At 41.4% G+C, this 25,017-nt stretch overlaps 1 protein-coding gene across 1 annotated transcript in view; it reads right to left on the minus strand.

Annotated features, from left to right (window-relative positions):
- The window catches only part of CHN1 (chimerin 1), a gene marked incomplete at its 3' end in the record, with an annotated part of 106,026 nt that extends 81,656 nt beyond the window's left edge, over nucleotides 1–24,370 (minus strand). Inside the window, exons 1-2 of the mRNA XM_080620443.1 lie at nucleotides 24,256–24,370; nucleotides 3,718–3,756 (exon numbers count right to left, since the gene is read on the minus strand). Of these exons, the coding sequence (XP_080476569.1) occupies nucleotides 3,718–3,756; nucleotides 24,256–24,361 (145 nt within the window). The 5' untranslated portion in view covers nucleotides 24,362–24,370. The remainder of the gene's footprint in view (nucleotides 1–3,717; nucleotides 3,757–24,255) is intronic.
- Between the last annotated feature and the right edge of the window lie 647 nt (nucleotides 24,371–25,017).

A 25,017-nucleotide genomic window follows, 5' to 3' on the forward strand; every position in this document is an offset into this window, starting at 1 on the left:
CACTGAGAACTTTGCAGAATCAAATCCTGTCCTTTCGCCACTGCTCAGTGATGACCTTTCTGAACAAAGAGAAAAATGGCATTTTCATTTGCAGATCTAAACACATCAGCAGCTGAGCAGACAAAACAGTTAAGGCTTAAATTATAACATATATTTACTAGTATCTTCTCCCCCCTTTTTTGTTTTTTTTTTTTAAATAAGTGTCATCAAGCCAGAATAAATCTTAGGAGCCAGTTGTAAATTTAATGGCACTAATGTGTGGATTTTCTAACACAATACCAAAGGCATTCTATCCCAAAAAGAGTTTCGTTTGGCAAATCACCTTCAAAATGAATCTGTCAACACTAAGACAGTATTTGAATAGTACTCTAGAACTGATGAAATGGACATTAGGAATTGTAATCTTTTAAAATTAAATTATGTTTTAATCATTAGTGCTAACACCAAGGTCTAATAACATGTGCTGTCAATGTGCTGTCAACCTTCTTCAAGTAATAAGACCAGGTGTTTATTTCACCAATAAGATTTGACTCCATTATACCTTTCATATGATCACAAGTCTTTTCCAGCAACAAATGCTGTATTCATGTGCTAAGTTACATGAGAATGGAGAAAATGGCATGATCCCCAACAATATGGCAGTCATAAGATAAACTGGAAAAATTCTCTCCCTTTGTTACAAACAAAACCCCTAATTTTCTTTTCCTGATGTTGCTAAAATCAATCCTTGCCATTCTGTATTGATATTACAAAACTGATTTTTGCAAGTGATGAAGAAGGGCACACTAGTATATAAAGCAGTAATTTTCATTTTAAGCATAGCATGACCATTTATTTTGCCAGTAGACAGATTCCACAGCTTCTCTTGTAAAAGTCATATTCGATGACACCGGGCCTTGTCTGTATTTAATTCTGAGAACTGTAGAGTCAAGTTCAAAGGAAAAAAATTAAAATCACAGAGCAAATAGAACTTTCTCTGAATCTCACAGAAGAGTAGTGGAGACTCACCAGCAGCATGCTGCCCAGAAACTGGCTAAAACCTGAGAACTGTTTCCCACCTTACTTCAAGCCAAAGATTTTCTGGAAGGAAACTCTCCTCCAGAGGCAATACTCTTCTCTTCTTTCAGTCAGAAGCACAGCAGGTAGACTAGTTAAGTTACAAAACAGGATACCTATTCCTCTTCCTGTAATTGATGTACGCAACTAAAATTGTTCAACATCAGTTTCCTTGCTATAATTATTGCCAGGGAAGTCAAACAAGACATCCCTCTTCATCCATCATGAGACAGAAATATAATCAAACCCCATGACTCTGTGCTTAGTTCCAAACCATAGGAAGTGTTCACCATGGCAAACTATGATGGTGTAGGAGAGTGGGTGCACACACATTTGCATGTGCCCAAGCCTTCAGCTCCTGGTAAGCTGCCACTGAAGATTTGGTATTAGAAAGGTTGGACCCTCCTGTTATAGATTATAGCATGGAATAAACCAAACAAAAAGGCAGTTGTTTCCCAAGTTCACAGAAGGTACAGAGGTGTGATTCACTGTTAATGCTTACAGCTGGGAGCAAAATACACAGATCTCAGTAACAAGTACAAAAATGTATTGCAATCATGACTAACGATGTTTAACACCAAGGAGCAAAGTGTCTCAGCTTTATCTTAGACCTCCACCACAGGAAAAAAACTTGTTCAAATCATTCTGTGTGCAAATTCTTTAATATTGCGTGGCTGAGTTGTCACATGACAAGCTACTGGTATAATGAATGATGATTTGAAAGGCACAGGCTTTGCCACCAGATTCACAAACAGACCAGGGTCCCAGCCATCTCAATTACATGACAACAACTGCATATGTTGGTAATTACTAAAAACCATTCAAAGTCATCCAACTAAAGAAAACACTCAAGATGGACAAATTTAGTCTTCAGCCTTTTTTTAGACATTGCCTGTTTCCTTCAATTAACACAGATGCATTTTAAGAGACCTTGATGTTCCTAGACTGTTTTGGCATATGCAGTTTTGCCAACTCCTGTATTTTTTACTACAAATTTCACAATATCTGACTATTTACTTACAGCTTAAGCTCTCTGAAGTTTCTTATGACACATGTTCACATTTACAGAAGTCATCTAATGCTCATATTGCATAGAAGATGTTGACCATGTAACTCATTATCACTTTAAGAACACAAAAATTAGAAACCAAGCCCAAACGAGAAGGCTGTTACGAATTTTAAGGCCTAACTGATTTTTGAATGCGTCAGGTTGGCAATGGCAGGTACAGAACAGAAACAACTGACCTCTGTGAGCCATTAACAGAAGACTGGTCTAGGTGATAGAAAAGCCAGTTTTCTAGTGCTCATTTAATTCTACTACATATACATTAGCTCACAAAAATACTTTAATCTGCTCTCTTACACTTTCCTTCTAACCATGGTTTTCACCAAGCCTTTAGGATCAATCCAAAATCTCTGATTGAAAGGAAACTCTCACTGCAGGATGGAAATCTGTTTGAACTAACTACATTTTCTCAGGTGCATAATCTCCCCAACCTTCAGATAGCCACATTTTCACCATGTGAAATATTGCTTGAGCAAATCCCTTTAGCCAGCCTCAAGACACCAAACTTGGGAATATATACAAAAGAAAATGCAAATGCAAGTCTGACGTCTCTAAACTGCTAAGTATGTTAAACACACAAACATTCTGCTTTCAAAATCTGCTTTTAACAGAAGACTCTTTTTTCTTGTTGTGTCTCAAAATGTCTCACACATTAGCTTTTCTGTCTAAAAAGAACTAGAATTTAGAGGTGAGATACTGTAGGAATTATGATGCTTTGCTAGGGTGCCATTTGTCTTGTGCTCTCTGCATCTCCTTGAATCTCCATCAGTGCTGCCAAACAACAGGCCATTCCTTTTGCACCGTATTTTTTTTAATTTAAAAACCCCAAGGTGTTTTGTTTACTGGACAGGTTTTGTGGGTTTGAATTTCTGGCATTTTTTTGTATGGTTTGTTGGGTTTTTTTAAATCAGGAATGAAACCCAGCAAGTTCTGAAGTTCCCAAGGGAGTGGCATTCTTATCCCAGGGCAACGCACCCATATTAGTGCCCTGCATACCTTACCATGGCAGCCTGTGAGGCCAGCTTCCTCTGAGCTACAGCATGCACATCTAAGAGCAGCAGAGCCCATGCTGGCAGCCTGGCAGGAATCCAGACCCTTCTAGTCAGGGCTTCAAAAAACCTGCTTCTGATTTGTCATGCCAGGCCAAACAAATGCTCTCGGTTTACCACCTCAGCAAATTCTGGGGTAAAAATACTTATTTTGGGTTTTTCTAACCAGTTCAATATCAGCTCCAGTGATGCAAGGTACTAGAGCACAGGAGCCCTAAAAGTTTGCAAGGATACCAACTTTAAGGCATGAGCAGAGTTTATGTAAGCCTTGGTCTAGGCAGCCAAACCGATATAAGCCAGACCTACAGAGGAGCAGGACCACTTACGTTGGTCAGGTACAGAGAACCTACCCCTTTGAATAACCTGCATTCACCTGCCCTTGAGGATAAACAACTGCACCTATAAATAAACAGTAATGAACCCCTTGATGCTTCTTAAATTCACATTCTGATGAGAAGAAAAATAAAGTCTTTTAAAGCACCCAAATGAAACTTTTTCATCTCTAACTTGGAAAAAAAAATAAAAGAAGTCTTTTGAGACACTTACAGTAAGATTTCCAAACAGGTGGCCTGTATTCATCAGTATCTGAAAGAAAAACAGCAGATCTTAATGTTGTGTTAGAAACATCTTAACACAGAAATAATCCTGCAGAAGCACTTAACAATTTATTAAGATAAATATTGCACTTAGGTCCTAAAATTATGTTTTACTTTCAGAGTACAGAACAACCTGTTAAAAGCTCCCCCTCCTTACTTAAACCAAAGAGATAAAAAGGTATTTTCCTTAGTCAGCTAAAATAAAGACTATATAAATGTATCTTCAAAATGGCAAATGTGTAGATCAGAAACCAAAATACTGGGGAGGAATGCATATTAAAAAAAGGAGAGGGTTTTTTCATACTGAGAACAAGCTCTACCTGGAAGCAGTCAGTATGTATTAATATTACCAACATATTTCTAATAAAAAAAAATTAATTCTCAAATAAATAATAATAATAAAAAATCCTGGTGTTTTCTAAGTTCTGTCACCCCTAGGACTTACTGACAACTGATGTGACATTTTAAGCTCAGGGCTTTGTTGCAAACTTTGTCTCTGATCCACTGTTTTACCACACTGACTGGCTTCAGTTCTGATGATACAAGTTCCTGAGGCTTTGTGCAAGATGCTGTGCTTATCTGCCTTCAAGCTGGTTGGAGTTACTCAGTACTCATTACACCACGGGTCACAAGCTGAGACAACCATGCAGCCAGCCTTGCTGTTTGAAGCCTCTTCTCACTGCAGCATTAATTTCTGAGCTCTGTTTGCAATTGTCTGCTCACTGGAACTACCTGCTGCATCCAACAAAACCCTAATTTCTAGTTTTTATTATGAGATCACATAAAGGTGAAGTTATCTGAGAAGTTGTTGCTTGAATTTCGGCCTGTGGCATCTTCACTTGACAGTCCTTTAAGCCCCCAAAACTGAGCCTGGAGCTGGGAAAGGATTTTGCATTGTCTCCCATCAGGATAAGCAATCTGCCTTCTTCGGATACTTGCTATACTCCATCTCTCCCACCATCAAGTCAAAATACCTCTAAATTAGAGCTTAGAGGATTGAGGTATTTCCCAGTTAAAAGTGGCATAGACTTGCCCAGACCCACCCAGGACACTCTCTGCCCTCCCTGAGCTATCATTTTGCTCAATGTTTTACCCTGTGTTTCAGCGCTATGCATGAAGAGGGTGCAGTCCTTATGGACTACCTTGGCAGCACTGGATTTCATAATTATAAATCTTGATGACTTTATTATTAAAACAGCACCTGGTCAAACTGCCATCCCCCAGAATATGATGGGTTTTAGTATCTGGAAGGTCCCGCAGATATCCTCCACATCCGGAGGATTGGCCAGAGCACCTCAAATCTGCAGAAACCTTCAGTGGCTCACACTACACTACAGCAGTAAAAGAAAATCAGCAGCAACAGATGCAGCCATGGTTATTCATTCCTACTTTGATACCTTTAATTAAGGCAGTGCAAGTCGATTCATTCCAGAGGCATTGTAACGTGATCCCTTAGCACTGCCATGTCACATGGAAAAAGAGCAAAACTTGTAAGTAAAAATAATGGGTTTAGTCCCAGAAGACAACTCTTGCCCCACTAGTTGAATTTTCTTGTGCTGTAGCCTGTTTTTTGGCAACATATGCACCAGTTGAACTTACAAATAAATAATCTAAGTAAAGGACAACACACACTGTATTTGTAAAATATGAGCTGACTGTTATGAAAATACAAATACCTTGGCAGCCTAACCTATACTTGCTTGCACTCAAGCTGTATAATTGTTACAACTAAGGGCAGCATGATTATAAAACTGAAAAGCAACAATATTTGTGCCAAACAAAAAACCCCCAAACCTTGTTAAAGTCAGGCAAGAACAGCAGTAACTTTCCTACAACAAACACTTAACATTCAGAAATTGGAAGGAATGATTTATGTTATGCAGCTGTGCACAAGGATTTTGTTAGAAAAATCTATCGGTGCGCTTTATTGCCTTTACAGTGTGAGAACACCCCCCGGCCATCCCACATGAGGTAATGAAAAAACAAAGGTCATTTCTATTGTGATGTAAAAAAAAAAAAAAAAAAAAAAGAAGTTATCTGATATAAAATACTGTAGCAGCAAGTACAGCGCAGTAACAACAGTGAAGCAGACGGCGTGTGGCGTTTGTTCTGTGCAAGAACGTTTCTAATACTAAAATCACCCCACTACACAAAGATAAAACAGAATGAGCATAAACATCAGACCTGTCCGTTAGTTACTCATTTTTAAACATTTATCTATGTGGTCCCATGTAACACATCATCAATAGTTTGAAATCCATTCTTTGGAAAAAGGCTTGATTTTCAGAGAGTGCAAGCTTCCACATACAGCATCTCCAATTAGGCATCCAAAGTACCCAAAAAGCACTTCAAGGCATGATAAAAAAAACACACAGAAAAAGCTGAATCCAAAATACATTTTCTCACAAACGCTGCACCACTTTCTAATTAACGCAATAAACTCTATGCTGTCAGTTCTCAGGTTTTTCTACAGCTCCCATCAGCACAGTATCTCAGCTCTGCTAAATGCTTCCACGATAAAATAAAACCATTTTCTACAAGCTGTGCATCACGTTTTATCTTAACTGTATTTTCTGCATTAAGTGAGATGCAATTCAGCTTAAAGTTGTTCTTCTCCAAAGGTCTAGAGCACTACAGAGAAGATAAATATATAAACTGATGCTACCAGCTCTGGCCAGATGTGATCCTACCAGCATTGATGAGACTTTTGCCAGCATGAGGGCACTCTTATCAGCAAGGACATTTTAGATCAGGCACACTGTCCATGTAGATAAATTGCAGTTTCAAACTGAGACCAGTTTCAAGCTGACAGATATTGGTGCTGAATAGTCTCCCTAATCTTTAAAAGTGAGAATGTTTGATCATTTCCCATTGTCCCTAACAATGACAGGTTTTTTAATTCTTCAGAATTTTGCTCTGACTAGAATGACATAACATTTTATTTTTACATAATATGAGAGTTCTTCAAATTCTCTAGCCTGAATCCATACTGATACCTAATAATTTTCCAGCCTGGAATAGAGCAGAAAAAACCCACCTGTCTGCCCAAAATCTGTACTTTCAAGCTCCCAAATAAACGTGTTATAATATAAACATGTATGTATGGGTAAAGAAAACAGTAAGAATATCCCGAACTGATGTATCCCTTGAAAAACCCCACTGAGGCTCAAATCTACATACAAGGTTAAGGGTGGGGGAAAAAATGCTGCAGGACACATGAAACTCCTTTATCCTGTAGAATCACCTTTTTGCTCTTGAACCCTTAGTAAAATCAAACTTGTCTTTGAAGCAACATCTTATCACAGAATCATAACAGCTGGTGCCTGTAGTTTGGGCATGGACCTAAATTTCTTAGATACACAACATGATAGGCTATGTGTCTCTCTGCTTCTCTGAGGACAAGGGCTTGCCAGCCCAGCCTTCTCCCTCCAATGGACAAGGACAGGAGTGCTCCCTATTTCTTAAACAAGTCTCAGCACTTTGTTGCCATCATCTTCTTTCATCCCAAACATACTCTCCTCGTCTCTTTCTCAGGACTTTGCCTTCCCCCAGCCTTGGCAATCTTCATCTGCACACAAGACCTCTCCCCTCACCCTTGAGCAATGCTTTGGTTTGTTCCCACTGCTGTTTTGCTAGGACTGACCTGCCTTAGCCAACTCTAGCTGCTCAGCATCTCATTGTCAAGCCATCTCATACCTACTCAAGGAAATTTGCCTAAACACAGAGAAAAGAGAAGCAGAAAAGCCCAGCACAATGGGCAGCTTCTGGCAACAGCCTCGTTACAGGCAGAAATGTCACAGTGAAGCAAAAGTGCTGCTTTCTGAGCCCAGCGTGCTCTCCTTTAATTAATTAATTTAATTACACCACTTAATGAAAGAAAAAGGAAACTGCATCTTGGTTCATGACCAAGCAATGGTCATGAACCATCTGCAATTAATAAGTGAAAAGCACAGAGTCAGAAATTCACACTCGTGCAGAAAAGGGTTTCTGCCAGTACACAATCACACAGCCATTTCGGAAAAGTTCATACACAGACACAAACCCTAGGAGATCATCTGAGATCTTTCCATAAACACAAATGTGATTAATCGTGACATTACAATGTAGCATTTCCCTTCATTATTTTCCTTCTTTCCTACTCATTTCCATTTTATCTCTTATATAAATCTGGACAACCGCAGTGCTTTCAGAGTGTACATTTTAACTGCAGATATGAAAACTGTTACTATTGCCTCAAACTGTTTAGAGTGCTTGTCTCTGTGTATTCCTTTTATAGAAAGGATAAAAATGTTTACCTCTGCTTGAAATGGTTCTTTCTCCCTCCCCACTGAAGATCAACCAGCTCTAGGGTACAGCAGCAGCAGCTTAATTATGCATTGTAACCCCATAAAGCAATTTAGGACTTACTGGGAGGTTTCCTGTAGAAAATTCAGTTTTATTTTTCTTCTACTGCAGCATGGTCATCTGTAACATCATGCTGAAGATTAGTTTATACCTGTCTGGGAAGAAGTAATCAGCTATCTGCCGACACAGAAGCTTTTGCCCCAAACTGATTTTATTTGTCAATATCCCTACTGAACACAGGTGAGGCTTCAGATGGGACACCTTCTGGAAGAGGCCAATTCTTAGCCATGCAAACCAAACATCAATGTGATTGGGAGAGGAAAATATAATTTCTTGTTTTCTGAACTGATTTAGGGCCAAAGAATGGTGCAAGTCATAAATATGAGGAGATGCAAGAAAGGATCAAACATTCTTCTGTAAGCTTCAGCCTAGGCACTAACCAGTAAGTATTTGCATGTGTTTTAAGATGGTAATCTTGCTTTGTTTGGCAGCAGCATGTGTCAAAATTTAACTCCTGGGGAGATGCACAGCAAGTGGATGTGGCCATTTGCTGACCCATACAACAGACCCTCTTTCGTGTCCAAAAATCAACTTCTAGAAAATTCCTCCTCAGCCTCAAAATCTTCCTTATTAGCACCTTCTCCATGCCCAAAGGATAAAAATCACCCAACTTACAAAGACATAATTTATTTGCTGGTGAGACTCTCAAGCTACAAAAAACAGTGCAACTGAACAGAAAATGACAATTCATCTCTGTTTTTCAGAGTAAAAGTGCCAACAGCAATTCAGAAACTAAGCTCAAACCATCACAAAATGTTTTACACAGGAGCCAAGCAGGCCCTAGCAGTTAAGGCTTTTATGCATTCCAACCAAAATAAAACTCAAACAGCATTGAGGTAATTAAAGGATGAATACAGCCACCGCCCTCGGCAGCAGTTATGAAACAGATGGGCTACAACACCGTGCTTTCAGGCTAAATATGAGATGCTGATCACTGGCTGTGGCAGCACCCAGCAGTGCCGGAAGCGTTTTGCAGAAGCCCCTGTGCAGCTGGCAGCAGGAGGAGGGGAAGGTGGTGGCAGGCAGCTTCTGGAGAGCAGGCAGCAGGGCAGAGGGTGCAGAGAACTGCCAAAATATCCCTCTCTATTGCATGAAGGCAGGGCACACAAGGTCCTTTGTCACTCCTAGATGAGACCTAGGGATTTACATTTTTTTTCCTCAAAGCCTCTTTCCACCCCTCTTCTATGCTTTTGCGACCAGCAGACAGTAAGTTAGGTCTGTATTGTAAAGATGACAGTCTAATGGGGCAGCAGGCAGAGGCAGAGTCTTGGATGCAAAGAGTAAGCGCAGTGCGTGGCTGCCTGCTTGTCACACAAGGTCCTTTGAAAACCAACCCAACCCTGCCCTGGCAAGCAGGGTACCACACACAGTGCCAGCAAAGGCTTCAGAGAAGTTCATTTCAGCCGATCCTTGATAAACAAAAGAGAAAGCTGTGGTGTTACCTTTCTTGCCTTGCATGAAATGTTTTCTTGGAAATGAACACTTCTTCAGCATTTGGGTCCTCCACATGAATATAAAAACGGAAATGATCCTCTGGTTCAATTTTGTCCTCTCTTTGCCTTCCTATAGCACAGGGTAACAAATTATTTCTGACCAAAATACCTCACTGAGTTACAGCACACCTTAAAGAGATGTCAGACAACTTCTTGGTATAATCCCTTTCTCTTCAATAAAAGCTATTAAATTGTTACTTCACAAAAAATGTTGGGGTTTAAAAGTGACTAAATAAATAACATTAATCAAAAAGTAATGTTGCTCTCTAAAAACAAGGACATTAATGACAAGAACCTGATGGCACACGTGGCCTGGGCCCACATGCAAAAGACGTAGCATTTCACAACTAGGGCGCCACAGAATTTCCTTTGTTTATGGGAAGATCCCTTCAGGGCTGAGAACACCCCAGGCAGTGAACACCACGTTTTCTCCCAGTTCCCAAACATATAACATACGGTATGACACTCAGCAACGATGACTGTTGAGTCTTCAATGCTACTTTAATGTTATCCTTGGCACATATTTCCTTTGAATTAAGAAAAAAAGCTTTGAAAACTTTCAGATATGTCAAGGCTCTTCCTCAGGCAGGCAGGCACCATTACTGTAAGGAGCTTTAGCGCAAAAGCTTCCAAATAAACCACCATCTATTCTCTGCACCTTCTCCAGGTGGAGAAAAGATGCCAGACAGGTGTTCACTTGAACATGGAGGTAGATGTATGAGTTTATCATGCATCCTGGCTGTGTGTAGACCCCTAGCTCTCCCAGTGGAGGATCCCCTGCTCTGAGCCTGCTGTGCTGCTGACACAACCACCCTGCTGCAGAACTGGACTGGGGTAGTTGTTAAGTGTTAAACTTAAGGCCAGTCTGATCACAAAGACAAATGACCTCTAGGTCCAAAAAGGAGCTACCACCAGCTTACATCGTTCGTCTCCTGCCAGCGGATGGCAGCTCACAGGTAGGTTACAAGTAGCCTGCTCAACTGCTCAATCCAATTGTTCCCCAGCCAGCCCCAGAGATGCTTGCACAGAAGGAAGTTGCTCTGTCACTACAGCCATCCATTCACAGGGCAGAAGGATCAGTCACCAGAGACAACTCTTCATACACAAAGTTTTACTCCTTTGCCTTGACCTTTGGCACAGGTAGCTTACACTCCTTAATGCCATAAAATCACATGCACATGGTCAGCCTTGGACTTTCAAAATTAAACTGTTTGAATTATTTAAGCAAGGAAACAGCTGAATGTATTTTTGCCATTTTCCAAAGGCATTCCCAAGTAGGAAGATAACAAGCAATACAATCTAAGGGGAAAATACAAACCAGTAAAAACAGGCACTGACAACGAAAGCATCCTTGTGGCTGCAGGACAGCACTACATCACACACACCATGCCCCAGGAATTTTTTAATGGTATAAAACTTACTTTCTCTGCTCTTTCATCCTCACATGTTTTTGCTTTTTACCACTCCAAACAAGTACAATTAGGTTTCTAATTATTACTGGAATAAAAATGATTAATAGAAAGCTAGTGTGAACAATGCCCCTGAAAGCTACAAGGGCTACTGCCATTTCTCTGATGTGACCAAGTGGGAGACAAGAAAGCACTCTCAGCAAAACCGGCTTAAATAAGGGCGTGATCTGAATAACTGCATCAGTGTTAAGAGGGAGAGAGGAAAAAGATCACACTACCATCCCTTGTAGAGACATTTGATCTGGCAGCAATAAATTCTGTGGTAAAGCTTCTAATGGGGTTGAATGAGAGCCCCATTGGAAACAGCTAGAGTTCAGTGCCTTTTATTAGCAGGTCTACTACTACTGCCTCTTTATGAATGATGGGAAAATTTTAATGAGTAATATTTTGCTTATCACAAGCACTGCTGCTGTTAAATGAACTCTTCTTTTAAGTGATTAGACCAGGTTGCAAATGATCTGTTTCTACATTTTCAAAGCATGTGTTCATTTTCCCTTCTTTTTGCCAGATAAATAGTTGCATATGACTACATGAGTGACGACAAATAAAAAAATTAAAATCCTTTATAACAAAAAATAGTAATTTAAGCTAGAATTTTCACATATGAAATGATAAAACAAGCAAAACACAGCTGTTGTCCTCTTTGTCTTGACTTTAGTTTAATGGAAGGGTGGGCAATGCCCCTCCCACAAAAGTACTGTTAGCTTACTGTTTAAGAAAAGTTTCAAAGCCTCTAAAATCATTTCTTAGTGTTGCTGCAGTGGAAAAATTTATACTTCAGAGGTAAAAAGATGACAAGTGCCACCTTGTGGGCATTTAACAAAGACAGAACTGAATGTTGCTCTCATTGTCCAGTGGGGTATCAGACAATTTACAGCACTTCTGATGTGCTGATGGTGCTCATCCTTGTCTCCCAAGAAAGAACAAACACGATAGAAACTGTTACCTGACATGGCTCTGCAGGTTAGCTCTAAGTGCAACAGAGTCAAGCCAACAGCTGTCTGTAACCCTATGATTTACATAGCTACAGGTGTTATGATAGCTCTACCGACTCATAGGTATCCTGAAATGTCTGATTTACACAGTAAACTTCTAACTGAAAATGTTGTCAAAATCAAATATGCCTCTTTAATTTATCTATTCCAAAGAAAAACAGCCTATAAACTATTTTTTTTTTAACTCTGTGACAAAACTGACTGTGGCTGGCTGCAGTCCCAAAGTGCTGGGATCAATGAGTTTCTCATCCTAATGGTTATTGGAAAGATCTTTTGCAAACTAATTTTGCAAGTCCAAAACTGACAGAAACATGCCCTTATTGGATGAAGAGCATCTTTTACATTTGACAGATAATTTGTCCAGGTACCTTCCATATCAGTAAAGTCCTGGAGCACTTCAGAGTAGCATCAGGTAACACAAGGTTGAACACTATAATCAAGCTTCCTTGGTTTGAATGCAGACTGCTTTTCACTAGAGACACTGTTTTGATCATGGTCAGTGAAATTGTCTTGGAAGTCTGGAGGAATACCTGTCAAGGTTATTGCTATAACACTGCTCACATTCCAACCATGGCAAGGGGTAATACAAGAGAAAATATTCACCTTTTGACATTTCCTTTCCTATTTTTTGTTTCCACAAATCCTTCTTTGTCTCCTATTTTAAAAGTCTGCCTGCACAGAGACTGAGCTCATTTCCCATCACTTGTTTCCCTGCTTCCAAACATTAATAATACCAACAAGGGCGCATTGGTTTTACTGTAACTTCAAGCTACTGACAACCGTAATAGCCACAGCCTCAAGGCATTCACAAAAATACATTTTTGTCCTGACTTCTCTAACATATCCAGCAGGGAAGAATATTGATTGGAGCTTGATGACACAAATATTCTGAGCAGTCACCACAATAATGAAAAAGAACAATATGATATGGAATAAAAGTGTCCTCTAGCTGTAAATTAAGCACCTCCCCTGAATAAGAAGTCCACCCAGTCAAGGCTGACCCTGAATAAAGGACGAGCTTTCAGGCACTTTTGAAACACAACCATTGCATAATGCCTCAATTTGCTGAATGGGAGACATATCACCAGTCACTTGGTTGCTTTGAATTTATTTTTTTTCCACACACAGCCCTGAGATAACGAACAAACATTCACTTTCCTGCTCTAAAATCCACTTTTAAATAGAGCCTTGTGGTTTTAACAAAAGCTGAACCACAACAAAAGAGCACAACACTGACCCTGCCTCCCTATCCATTAGTAAAATTCTGCTGAGAACTTGTCCTCCCTTGCATTTTAGACCAAGATAGCTGCTGTGCATCTATTAGCCTCCTGGGGGAAAACAAAACAAAACAAAACCACCTATTAGCAGCCCAGGCTAAAAATCAGAGTCACACAGAGAAAATTAAGAACAGATCTGATTTCTGACTGCTGTTATAGCTGGCCTCAAGATGGACTCACATGTTCCAAAACAAGTCTCTCTCTCTGTCAGATGGTGTAATGGATGCTGTTGCCTCTCTTTCCCCAAACTTCACCCACTTAAATTCTTAGACCATCAGAGCTATAACAAACCTATTACGATTCTTATTACAAACAGATTTTTCATTTTCTAAAATGGTCACCAATAACACACACCACTGCTCATGCAAAAATATGGCCTGTATTTACATCCTTATTTCCAGACCAGATGCAATACATCAACACTCATGGCTGGAAGGACACTTTACCAAGTAAAGTACTCTTGCCTGGAACCATGATCATTTTTTCTGGTGTCATGAAGGAAACTTCTAAAACACATTATTGGCAGGGTCACAGAAAGGGAAATAGACGCAATGTTGTGGGATGCCTTTCCTTGAACTATAACTTTTTCTCCAAAAATCATTCTCCAGTTGCCACTCTTTAAGGTGGTTTAGCAGCTCTGCAAGCACTGAGAGGTTTTCTGCGTGGACCCCTGTTTGTCCTCAGCTCCCTCTGCATTTGGGAGGATGAAAGTGGAGCAGGGAGTTGGGAACAGGCCGCTGGAAGGAGAACTGAACATAAAGGTTTGTCAATACCCAGTGGGAATGGGAAAGCTGGCTGGAAAGCTCAGTATGATCGATGCTCAGAGATAACCTCCAAGTCCTTTTCTGGATAACTCCACGTGTTTCTTTCCTCCTCCAGGAAATTTAATCAGATGTTTTTCTTGTCTCTGTTTTGAAGTTCTTCCTTCTTTTTTCCACTAATTAGAAGAAAGACAAATTGGTCCACAAATAATTGAAACTTGCGGATATTACCTGTCACTTTATCATGGCACTGTGTTAAACAGGAGCTTTTCAACAATTACTAGCTGTATCTCTGGGATATTGATACATCCTTTCTGGAACTGACATCCCATAGGAAATGTCCACAAGTGAAAAGCAGATTTTGCCCTACAGAATGAGATCTCTAAACAGAAAATAGGAATTGTTGCGGGCAAGAGAAAGAGAGGTCCACATAAATGAGATCATCCTGCAGATTGAAGATCAGTATCTATTCGCAAGTCTTGCCAACCCATTAACTCCTCCAGCCAGCACTGCCTCTCTAGGTAACAGCTCTTTTGGTGCCTACAGCTCTCCTCTGACTTTATAAAAAGAACCCTATCATGGCAACTGACAGCACAGAAAAACACACACAGACACAGAGAGAGGTCTAGGATGTGATAGATCAAAAATCCAGTTTACAGCACAGCTATACACACATGAGCTCACCTCTGGAAATGCTGTGATAAGTTTCCTCTCCTTCTCTTGTTTTGGGGATGGCAATTTTCTTTTACATACTTGCAAATATTTACCTCATTATACTATAAAAGTTATTTCTCAGTAAAAAAGTACCTGACATAATTCCTTTACCATGTAAATTTTGGTATTAAAATAATACTGAACACAAAATTTCTGAATGTCTTCTTCCCACGAAGAAGAACCATTATTTTATTTTGAAATACTTCCCTGCTTCTATTAAACCAGTGAAGATTCTTTCAGTGCTTTCAAGTCCCATTTATAAATATACTCCTTCAAAAAAATGAAAAGGAAATCAGTAAAATTAATTGCTCTGTCGAAGTTGTGCTTCCTTTATTGGAAGGATGTATCTGTGCTTGCATATTCAGCCAGTAAGGCAGAGGCAAGGAAGAAGTATATCCTGTTTGGGGTTTTTTTTTGTGGGCTAGCTTGTTTTGTTTTTAATGAAAAAAGATCCAAGATTGCACTGAAGCACTGTGTCTAAATTCATATGGAAACCATAAATGGCAAAGGAAAATATATGGAAGACTGGCCCTAGCAAATAATTATCAGCAACTTTTATAGTCTGCTCTGGCTTGTATACATACCAGATACTAATTCAGCATTGAGGAGCTGTCATGTACCCTGCCAATGCAAGAGCAAGGAATAGTTAGGTACTGCACTAAAGCACTGACTTTCTTTTTAAAAACTGCACTATTATTCCATTTTCCACCCATTTACTCTGCACAAGGAATAATTCCATACTTCCTCCTCCATTGCTGCAGCAGTACTCAAAGACTTCGGTACACGATGCTCTATTGTACTTGCCGTACAATTTAAATGGTCGCAGTCGTGGTTGTGCTAGCCATGGTAGCACAGCACCATACAGCAGGCAACAAAACAATTCCAGTATTTAGGAATCAGTGTTTTACTTCCACTTTTGGAGTAGAAATTTCCCACAAGCAAGCTGCCCAACACATGCAGTTTCTGATCAAGGTCAGAAACTGTGTTTTTATTTCAGTTTCTTAAATGACAAGGCTATCTATAAGCAGGTGCATTTGCATCAAGAGAGGCAGAAAGGAGACAGAGCTAGGGAAGAGGATTGCAGCAGAACGACAATCACCACCTCACATCAGCACCAGGAGCATCCAGCCCCACCCATGTAATGTATTCAGCAGAGCCAGATCCTGACATCTGCAACAAAGATGCATGTGACAGTGGGCCTCATCACAGAGATGACGGAGACCAAAAGCATAGTTACCTGCTCACTGCAAGCAGCAAGATCTAGCCTGCAACTTCAACAGTGGTCCACTACCAGAGGACTAAGATTTGGTCATGTGAAAAAACAGACCACATTACCACATTCTATCAGCATTGAACAAGATTTTAACCAAAAGCTAACCAGCCCTGACAGTCTCTCCATAATGCTTATAACAGAACTGCTGACAAAGTCACAAAATCATTTCAGAAATGTTATGGTTTTCATTCAGACAGAGGATGAACAAGTATTTTGGGTGCTGGAAATGTCAGGCTTCAAACAGCTCTTCCACATTCACAGGGGTATTACACACACAGCAAATACTACTGGCTTCCCAATGGGATGTGGATCAACCCTCTTCCCCCTGACTAGAACTGGGACATTGACCCCTACTCCACTATACACTGAAACCCTCAGGAACAGCCTGGAGAACTTCAGGAACTCTTCCCAGCACCTTCTTGGGTCTGGCCAGTGAGGATGCTTGAGGCCTAGATGCCATGCAGTTACAAAGTCCCAGCTGTATGGCTAAATGCTTTAGAAGACCAAATATTTCAAATATAATACTTTGTTTCAAGACAGGCACAAAAAAGCAAATTCTTGAGGGTTCTTAATTTATGAAGATGTACAAAGCAGACACAATCCACCCCACTGAAAGGATAACCAAGCCAGTGCATGATTTTATGAGGAAGCAATAAGCATCTCATATTCTGTTAATAAGTACAAAAGGGCCCCCGGCTCAGGTCTTAGGTCTATTTTGTCTCATTTTGCCTGAAGACCCGTTTCTGCAGAACTGTAGGATCTCTGCCCACAAGGTGGAGCAGCTAAATAGCCTGAGATGCAGATTCTAAGCCCCAAGTTTGGAAAAAGGAAAAAGAATCATTTAACAATGCACAGTTAACTGTTGGACTGCACAGAGCAGTTACGTATGCCTACACCCTTGGAGGATCCTGCTTAATGTGCTTTTATCTGGAAAAAAAATAACACAGTCTTCCAAAAGGCTTGTATTAGGTTTATGCTTTTACTGGCTAAAGCAGTATTTAAGTCATAACTATGATACTGCCACTGTACATAAACACATTCTTTTCTTAACACTGAGACATGCTTTCTACCACATGGAAATCTTTTAGTACATCTAAAATCAGTTAAGAACTCTTGGAGAGAGATAGTAAGAGAATAAAGCCCCCAAACCCAACAAGGCAGAAAGGATCAGCCAAGTCCAAAACAAATAGAAGAAAACCCGCCAGATTTACACCTGAAACATCAGTCCTTGGCCGATATGAAACGTGCATCAACAAAGCTTGGGAACTCTCCCTGGATCCTCTAATCTAGAGTGTATTTCACGTCAACACTGTAGGATAAGAACGTGCGCTATGCAGACTGTCTCCACTTCCCAGTGGGCCACTTGATGTCAAGGAGGAAAGGGAGGCATTTGTTGAACAGTGTGCATGAGCTGCTGATATCACAATAGAATTTCTTTGGAGAAAAATCCCAAACCACATCTTAGTTCATTACTTGTGCACACAATTGGACCTGCCCTTCCCAGCTTCAGCAGCAATCCTCAAACCTCTGATTTATTAAGGTTCTTATATAATATTCACAATTAATAAAACCACACAATTTTATGTCAGTCACTGCATGAAGCATACCTGTAAGTGCTGAGCTCTGAAGACACCACTGAAATTTTTTTCATCCTTGCTTTTAAGTGTTAGTGTCACTTCTCTGATATTTTGATCAATTGATACCAATTTACTAGTTAATAGATCCATCTTCTTTTCCCAGGTCCTGTGCCCGTTTTCCTTTCGATTTTTTCCTGAGATTGCACTGCCAGCAAAACCTTTTCAAGGTTGCTCTCCTTATTTGCTTCATTAGGTTCTATAAATTACATAAGGTTAACATGGTACCTAGGAGAAAATAATCTTAGGATTCTCAGCACTTGGCCACTTTCCCTCCTAGATACACAAGTCAGAAGATCTAGTTTCTCTGACATTGTTTCCATTTTTGAAAAAATCACCTTCATTTTTAACTCATGTTTAAAAAGCCCCAAACATTGCACTAATGTCCCTAAATTGTTTTATCTAATTAGACTACTTTAAGTTCTGATGGTGACTATATGCTGAATTGCTTAAATCTCTTTTAAAATTAGCCTGTCAGTCAGTACTGCATGAAGCCCAAGTATTTTAAGCAAGGGCTAAACACTTCAAGAGCATCTACTGTCAGCAAGTTAAAAAGATCACTCTGAATTCACTGCTTTACTGGTGAAAAAGATCTAGCATAGGCAGTGCAACATGGGGTACATATTAACTTTGAAAACCGCTTTAAGGGCGTAAGATGCATCAGTGATGGGTACCATTTCTATAGCACTCCATATTTATGCTCCCTAGAGTGACAAAAGCCCTACTAAAGATGCCCTAAGTCCATAAATAAACTGCCATTACCTACTTCAGTTAAGGAACAGGTTCAAAGAATGTTTCTCTGGCACAAACTGACTCCTTAGTTAAGGGGCTCTGCCAGCAAACTTTCACCATCAGAGCTAGCCACAAGTTTTAAGTGTAGTTCAGGGCAACGTATAAGAACACTGAGGAGAACAACTTGAATTGCAGGTGATCTGTGTAGCTCCTGTTCGTTAGAAGGCTCTGCACATAAGAAAAGAGATAAGCAGATGAATTTTTGACTATTTCCTATCCTGCAGAGAATCCGCAGGTACTACCTGTTGTGAGCCATTCTTTTAGAGGAATGCTTACTTTCTATGCACCTTGGACTAAGCTACCCAAGCACTCTAAAAGCCTCCCCTTAACAAGCAAAACATTTATTTAGAGAACAATGAATTGATTTCTCTCTTTAAGATTGTCACATTAGAAAATATGTGCTTGCATGAACATAAGCATATCCTACCTTCTGAAACAGCTGCAAGAGAGTACAGTTTGCATGGAGAACAGTAATCACAGATGCATAGAACTTAAAATACTAATTTGTTAATTAGCATTTCAAGTATGGAAGAACTTACTCCAAAAGGTTTGCTTCATACCCGTGGTAGTAAACAGATTCATAGAAAATTAGTTCTGTGCAGTATGACACCAGAGCTGACAGCTGTGGAAAGGAATTCTGTTGGGAAGGCAAATTAATATTTTTGTGTTCTTTCAAGGAATGTATGGACACCTGAAATGGAAATAGAATTGGTTTCATTGTCCGTACCCTCCCTGCCTATAGCAATGCATTCCTTGTTTCTTTTCTTTTGATATTTTCCCTATACATTTCTCCAAAACCTGCCCTTGTTCATCATCTCCTTAAATAATCGTATCTATCATGCTGATTACAGGTCTGTCCCTAATCCCATTCATCTGTAGCCACTCACCAGAGTGCAAGCACTTCAAAAATTGAAAGAGAATTGCTTCACTTCTCATTTCTTAATCACCAATATTCAGGAGGGTGAGTTTTCATCCAGAGGCAGGTGCTGAGCAAGAAGGCAAGAGCATGAATAACTAATGCCTATGAAGATCTCTCTGGGCCATTTTGAAATGTCTTCCTTTGTTCACACAAGAGAGCTGATGAGCAAACAACTGAACAGAAAGGGAATTCATGAAACATAAGGACAACTCATTAGCACTGAAACATAACATGAATCTTTTTCTTTCAAAGTACAATGCTGACTTTCTTTAAACACTTCTCAGAACATTCAAAGATACAAGCAAACAGTGGTAGCAATGGGATAACTTAACACTTCCCCTCCTTTTTCCTCTACATTCTTTGTTATCTTTTCCATACTTGAGTCATCCAAGTGGAATGACAGCACACACCTCAGCCATGTCACTGCAAGATAGCACTACTCAGGGTTACCAACAGATGGGCTTTAGGAAGTCTAACCATAGAAACATAACTAATTGCTCTTCCTGTCTCTGCAAAGCTGCTATCCCTCGCAGGAATTCAGCAGATCAGAACTAGTGGGTATCATAAAGCTGCTTCCTGCATAAACCAGGCAAGTGGCTTCATCCAAGCTCCATGAAGGCTGGGCATGAAGCCACTGGGCTTTGTGCTGTAATGGTAGAGAAGCACACCAGCTTATAGGCAATTCCAGCTGCTGTAGCAGGCAGGAAGAATTGGAGAGAGAAAGAAGGCTACACCTTGTAATCACAACCTTTTTTAAGGGAACTTGACTCTGCTCTATGCTGAAAACCAGCACTAGTATTGGACATCTACTCAAGTTCCAGACATTCATACACATCAGGTGTGAAAGTCTTTTGTTTTTGTGGACAAACAGTCCACTGCTTTGTGGACAAAGACGTTTTTAAAATCCCCGCCAACTCTTGGTAGGCAATTCATGAATATGCATATCAAATGCATTGCATCTATTGTTTGCAACAAACAGGATCAGGCAGCATTACTTTTCCCCCCACTTCTCAGATATCTTGACTGTCTTCCAGTCTTCTGCCAATGTGGTCCTAGTACAGGATCCGCTTTCCTCTGTTAGATCAAACCTGCACTCTAGGTGCCTGGCCACTGGGACACAACTTCAATGTACTGGTGAAACCTTACTTGCACTGGTCTAACAAAAAGCCATCGCACATGTGGGTGACTATCTGTGGTCCCAACAGGCCATTTCTGCCACCGTAGCTTTGTGTAACTATGAACCCTACTGAGATGACGCTTTTGTCTGAAGTAGCCAATGCAATCGGTAGGTAACAGAGGTACATTTTCAGCCAACAACTTCCACGCCTTCCCATCTCTGATTGCTTCCAACAGGGGCTGCTCTACCTTTCCATCTCTGTGGTGCAGCTGACCTCCTCTCCCTCACAACCAGCACCACACCTGGACTCATCAGCTGTACCACTGCTCTGTGGGCACATGGGCAGCCCCCTACCACCTTCCATAGAGCCAACAATCAGCACAGGATAACTTAAAAGGTCATGACTGGGAGTATATTTTAAAATAGCTAAGACTGAGAAAGTGAAGAGTCTTCATATTTTCCTCCTTTTGCTTTAATGTTGCATCACAACCTGGACAATACACTGTAAGTGAAAAGGAATAAGAAGTCAGAAGACACATATAGTCTAAGAGTAACAGCCTTTTTCTGTGGCAGAAAAGCATTGTTGATACACCAGAAGCTCTTTTCTCCAGCCAACTTTCCAAAGAGTCTCAAGGTGCCACCTCAAAGGTGCAAACTGCAGCTAGTGCTCCAGTGGCTATATGGTGCTGCTCCGAGGACAGCAGTGAAGAGCAACCTCCAACAGGAATGGGAACAATTCACAACCACTCTGGCAAGTAGAAGAAATAAGGCATACCTCACCTTTCAACTGCTTGATAACCACTTGTTTACTTTAATACAGAATCCAAACAATATTACCTAGATATCTAGTCCTGTCCCATCTTAGTAGTCTTTGGACTATGCACCAAAATAGCCATAAAACAGTACCAAGAGCACGGAGAAAGCATGTTACGATATTTCCCATTCCCCTCGTCTCTCCTGCTGTGCTCACACATATACACATATTAACTAAAAGGGACCCAGCAAACTTGGTGGATTTTCCCCTGAAGCTGACATGTCAATTTATCTCAAGTTTTACACACTTTGTAGCACATCCTATTAGAAGCAGCCCCAGAACACGTGAAATCTGAATTTGGTTCAGTGTGATATACTATTATGGGTTATTAAAAACAAAAAAAAAGCAGCAATACTGAGCCTAGAATTTATGTGAATGAGCAGAAACAAAGCAAACGCTTCCCCTCAGGACCTGTTTGCTCAAGACAGTTTTACTGGTCTAAGATTGGTGTGAATTTAAAATAGTACAATTATAGCTGCTTAATCCCTCAAAACAGATAACACTAATTCAGGCACATTTATTCTGCCTTTCCCCAGATTTGCTGATATCGCTTCAGTAGGGGTTTACATTGAAACAAATTAAAAAGCATTCTTTTGTGAGTTACATTTTTACTGAGTTACTATGGGTCAACTGCAGTGCAGTAACTAAAAATTCAACTATCTTATTCAGGCAGGCAGAACACAAGATAAAGGCTGAAGGCTGTTCCTGAAGTTCAGAGGAAGCATATTGTGTTCCTTCTTTGTTATATGCTGAGAGACAAAGTGTGGCAAGCCACCTCAGCTCAGAGGGGACACAGCAGCACAGTAAGCTGGGCTAACTCACCATAAGTTAATCACAGCCTCATCTGCAAACATACTGCATGTTTTCTGCATTCACACAAGTCCCACTCGCACTCTTGGATTTATAGTTCAAGATGTACTCTACAGCTTTCACAGTTATGAAAGGCACCACATTCATTTGTCCATACACATTAGCCTTATTTGTTGCACTGTTTTATTGTCACTTTGTGTTTTCTTAAAAGTGTGAAATCTAGAGGTTTTACCCTTGCACGATACTGTTTAAAACCTACAAACAGCAGGGTACGCCACTCTATCTTCTCTTTGCTCATTATCTTTTACATGTATCAATGTCATTTACTGTAAGAGACATGATAGCACACAAAACCATCTAATTCAATTTACTGTGTAATGCAAATTTATATTAATAGGAAATGTCAGTAACTAGATAAAATACATGTGAATTAAAAAAGAGTCATGTAAGCTTAAAAAAAAAAAAAAACCCCAAAGCCAAAACCCAAAAATCTAACAAACAAAACAGAAAACCAACAACAACAAAAAAAAACCCCGTAACACACCACAAAAGGAATCACACAACAACAACAAAACCCACAACAACAGGTACAACAACAGGTACCTGACTAACAAATGCCACTTTATTTGAAAGCTGAATTTTTTGTAGCCAAATATTGTAACAATACTTCAAGTACTCACCATGAGAAATGTGTATTTTTCAGTACCCCAAAAATTTGATTTGTGGTAAGGGATAACTACAATATTTACCTGTGTAACAACCTACACCTTTTGTTAACAAGAAGTTACAATGACACAATGTAGAATGCACAGCAGGGTATTTTACAACAATCAATTGCACTCTCTTTACTTTCACTTGTGCTTGTAAGTTAGAGAGCTTGGTGCCCACCTGAAACTGACAAGGTGAAGGGCCCTTGTACTTGCACCAATTCCTCCAGAAGTGCAGGAGTTCACATGAACTCAGTAATAAACTCAGGCCTACAATGACAGGCAGTTTACTGCACTGTGAACTATGATTTACCACCTTTTGCATCCTGAAAAACTCAGGCAGGAAATATAAACAGCAGCATTGTAGCTGAATCAACCACCACACAGACTTTATCTAAGCAGAACTACCTCACAGCACGTGCTTAAGTTTGTTTTGAGATAGGGCTTAATATTCCACAATAATATAACAGGTGTCAAGTTTTAAGAAAACCCCATGAAACCATTTTTATTCTTTTAAGAAATATACAAGCCTAAGAATGACAAGATGAATGAAAGCAAATCATTTGTTTACACAGGAAGTAAAATACACAGTCTAAACACAACAGACTTCATATCATCACTTAAACCTATCCACTAGAAATCACTTCTGCTGCGCAAGCTTCTTATGAGGAGGAGTATCCCTTATTATCCTGTTAATTCTGTACTGATGTTAGTCATGTCAACTTCTGTTTTCCTTTGCATTGTTCCATTTACCTAATGTTGCCAGATGCAGTTTGCAGCTTTTTCCCTACTGTAAAATTCAGCATATTAAGCATAAGCAAGCTAAATAGCCTTACTTAAGAAAGCCCACATGCTCAACAGTTACAACTACAGTTTTCACACGCTGGTTCCCACTGCACTATCTCGGGCTGCGGAGCAACCACAGCAACACTCCATCCTCCCGAAACCGTCCTTTCATGGATCTGTGCTATCAAACACGATTACACGAACGCATCTAACCCTCACCGGCGATTAATCCCGATAGCACGGCGCTCTCTCCCAGGAGAGCGGGAGTCTCAAGGCTTCCCCGCGCACCTCATCGAGCGAGCGGGGCTTGCGGAGCCACCGTAACTTTTATTTGTCCATCATTCCGGCTCACAGCCCGACCCGGCACCGCGGGTAGCTCGGGGCGCGTTATCCCCCAGGGCCGCTGCCGGGCCCCGGCCTGCGGCAGCCCTTCGGGCCGGCGCCCACGCCCAGGCACTGTCGTGCGGCAGACAATGGGGGCCGGCAGCCCCGCGCCCTCCGGGCTGAGGCGGCGGTTACTCACCGAACAAGGTCAGAGCCATCGCGGCGGCGGCAGCGGGGCGGGCCCGGGGGGCGGTGGAGGCAGTCCGGGCGGCGCGGGGCTGGCATTGGCACGGCAGCTCTCGCATCAGTGGCGGGGCGCGCCTGCAACACAAGTTGGGCGCGGGGCTGTCAGCGCGCCCCGCGGCACCGGCGGCCGCTGCCACTTGCTGCCGCGGGGCGGAGCGGGGCAGCCGCAGCCCACGGCCCAGGGGAGGGGAGGGTAAGGTAGGGGAGGGCAGGGCCGGTGGGTGGGGAGAGTGGGGAGGGCAGCCGGGGACGCGCGGCAGCGGCGGGAAGCTCCCCGCTCGCGCCCCTCCCGGCCCCGCTCACGCTGCGGCCCGCCGCCTCGGGGAGCCATCTTGCGCCGCCACACGACCCGCCTTCATCCCGCCGCAGCCGGCGGGACGGTTCCCATGGCAACGCGGCCGGCCCGCCGCCCGCCGGGGCACAAAGGGAAGCGCCATCCCCCCGCCCGGGGCGGCACGGGCCGCCGTCCCCTTGCTCGTACGCGGCACCGGCAGAGCTCGGCTCGTCCCGTCCCTCGGGCAGCGGTCCCGGAGCGCTTCCCTCTCTGAGGGAATTCTCGGTGGGAAACAGCCCCCGAGGTGCTCCTCCATCAGGGTCGGCCTGTGCCTCTTCGGCCTCGACTGCGCCTGCTTGGTACAGGGAAGGACCAACGGTCCTGAGAGAAATATGAGTTTGTTTTGAAGTGAGGTGAAAATTACCACTTGAAATGCCAGCG

The sequence above is a fragment of the Psittacula echo genome (genome assembly GCF_963264785.1).
Source record: "Psittacula echo genome assembly, chromosome: 6".
Classification (NCBI taxonomy): domain Eukaryota; kingdom Metazoa; phylum Chordata; class Aves; order Psittaciformes; family Psittacidae; genus Psittacula; species Psittacula echo.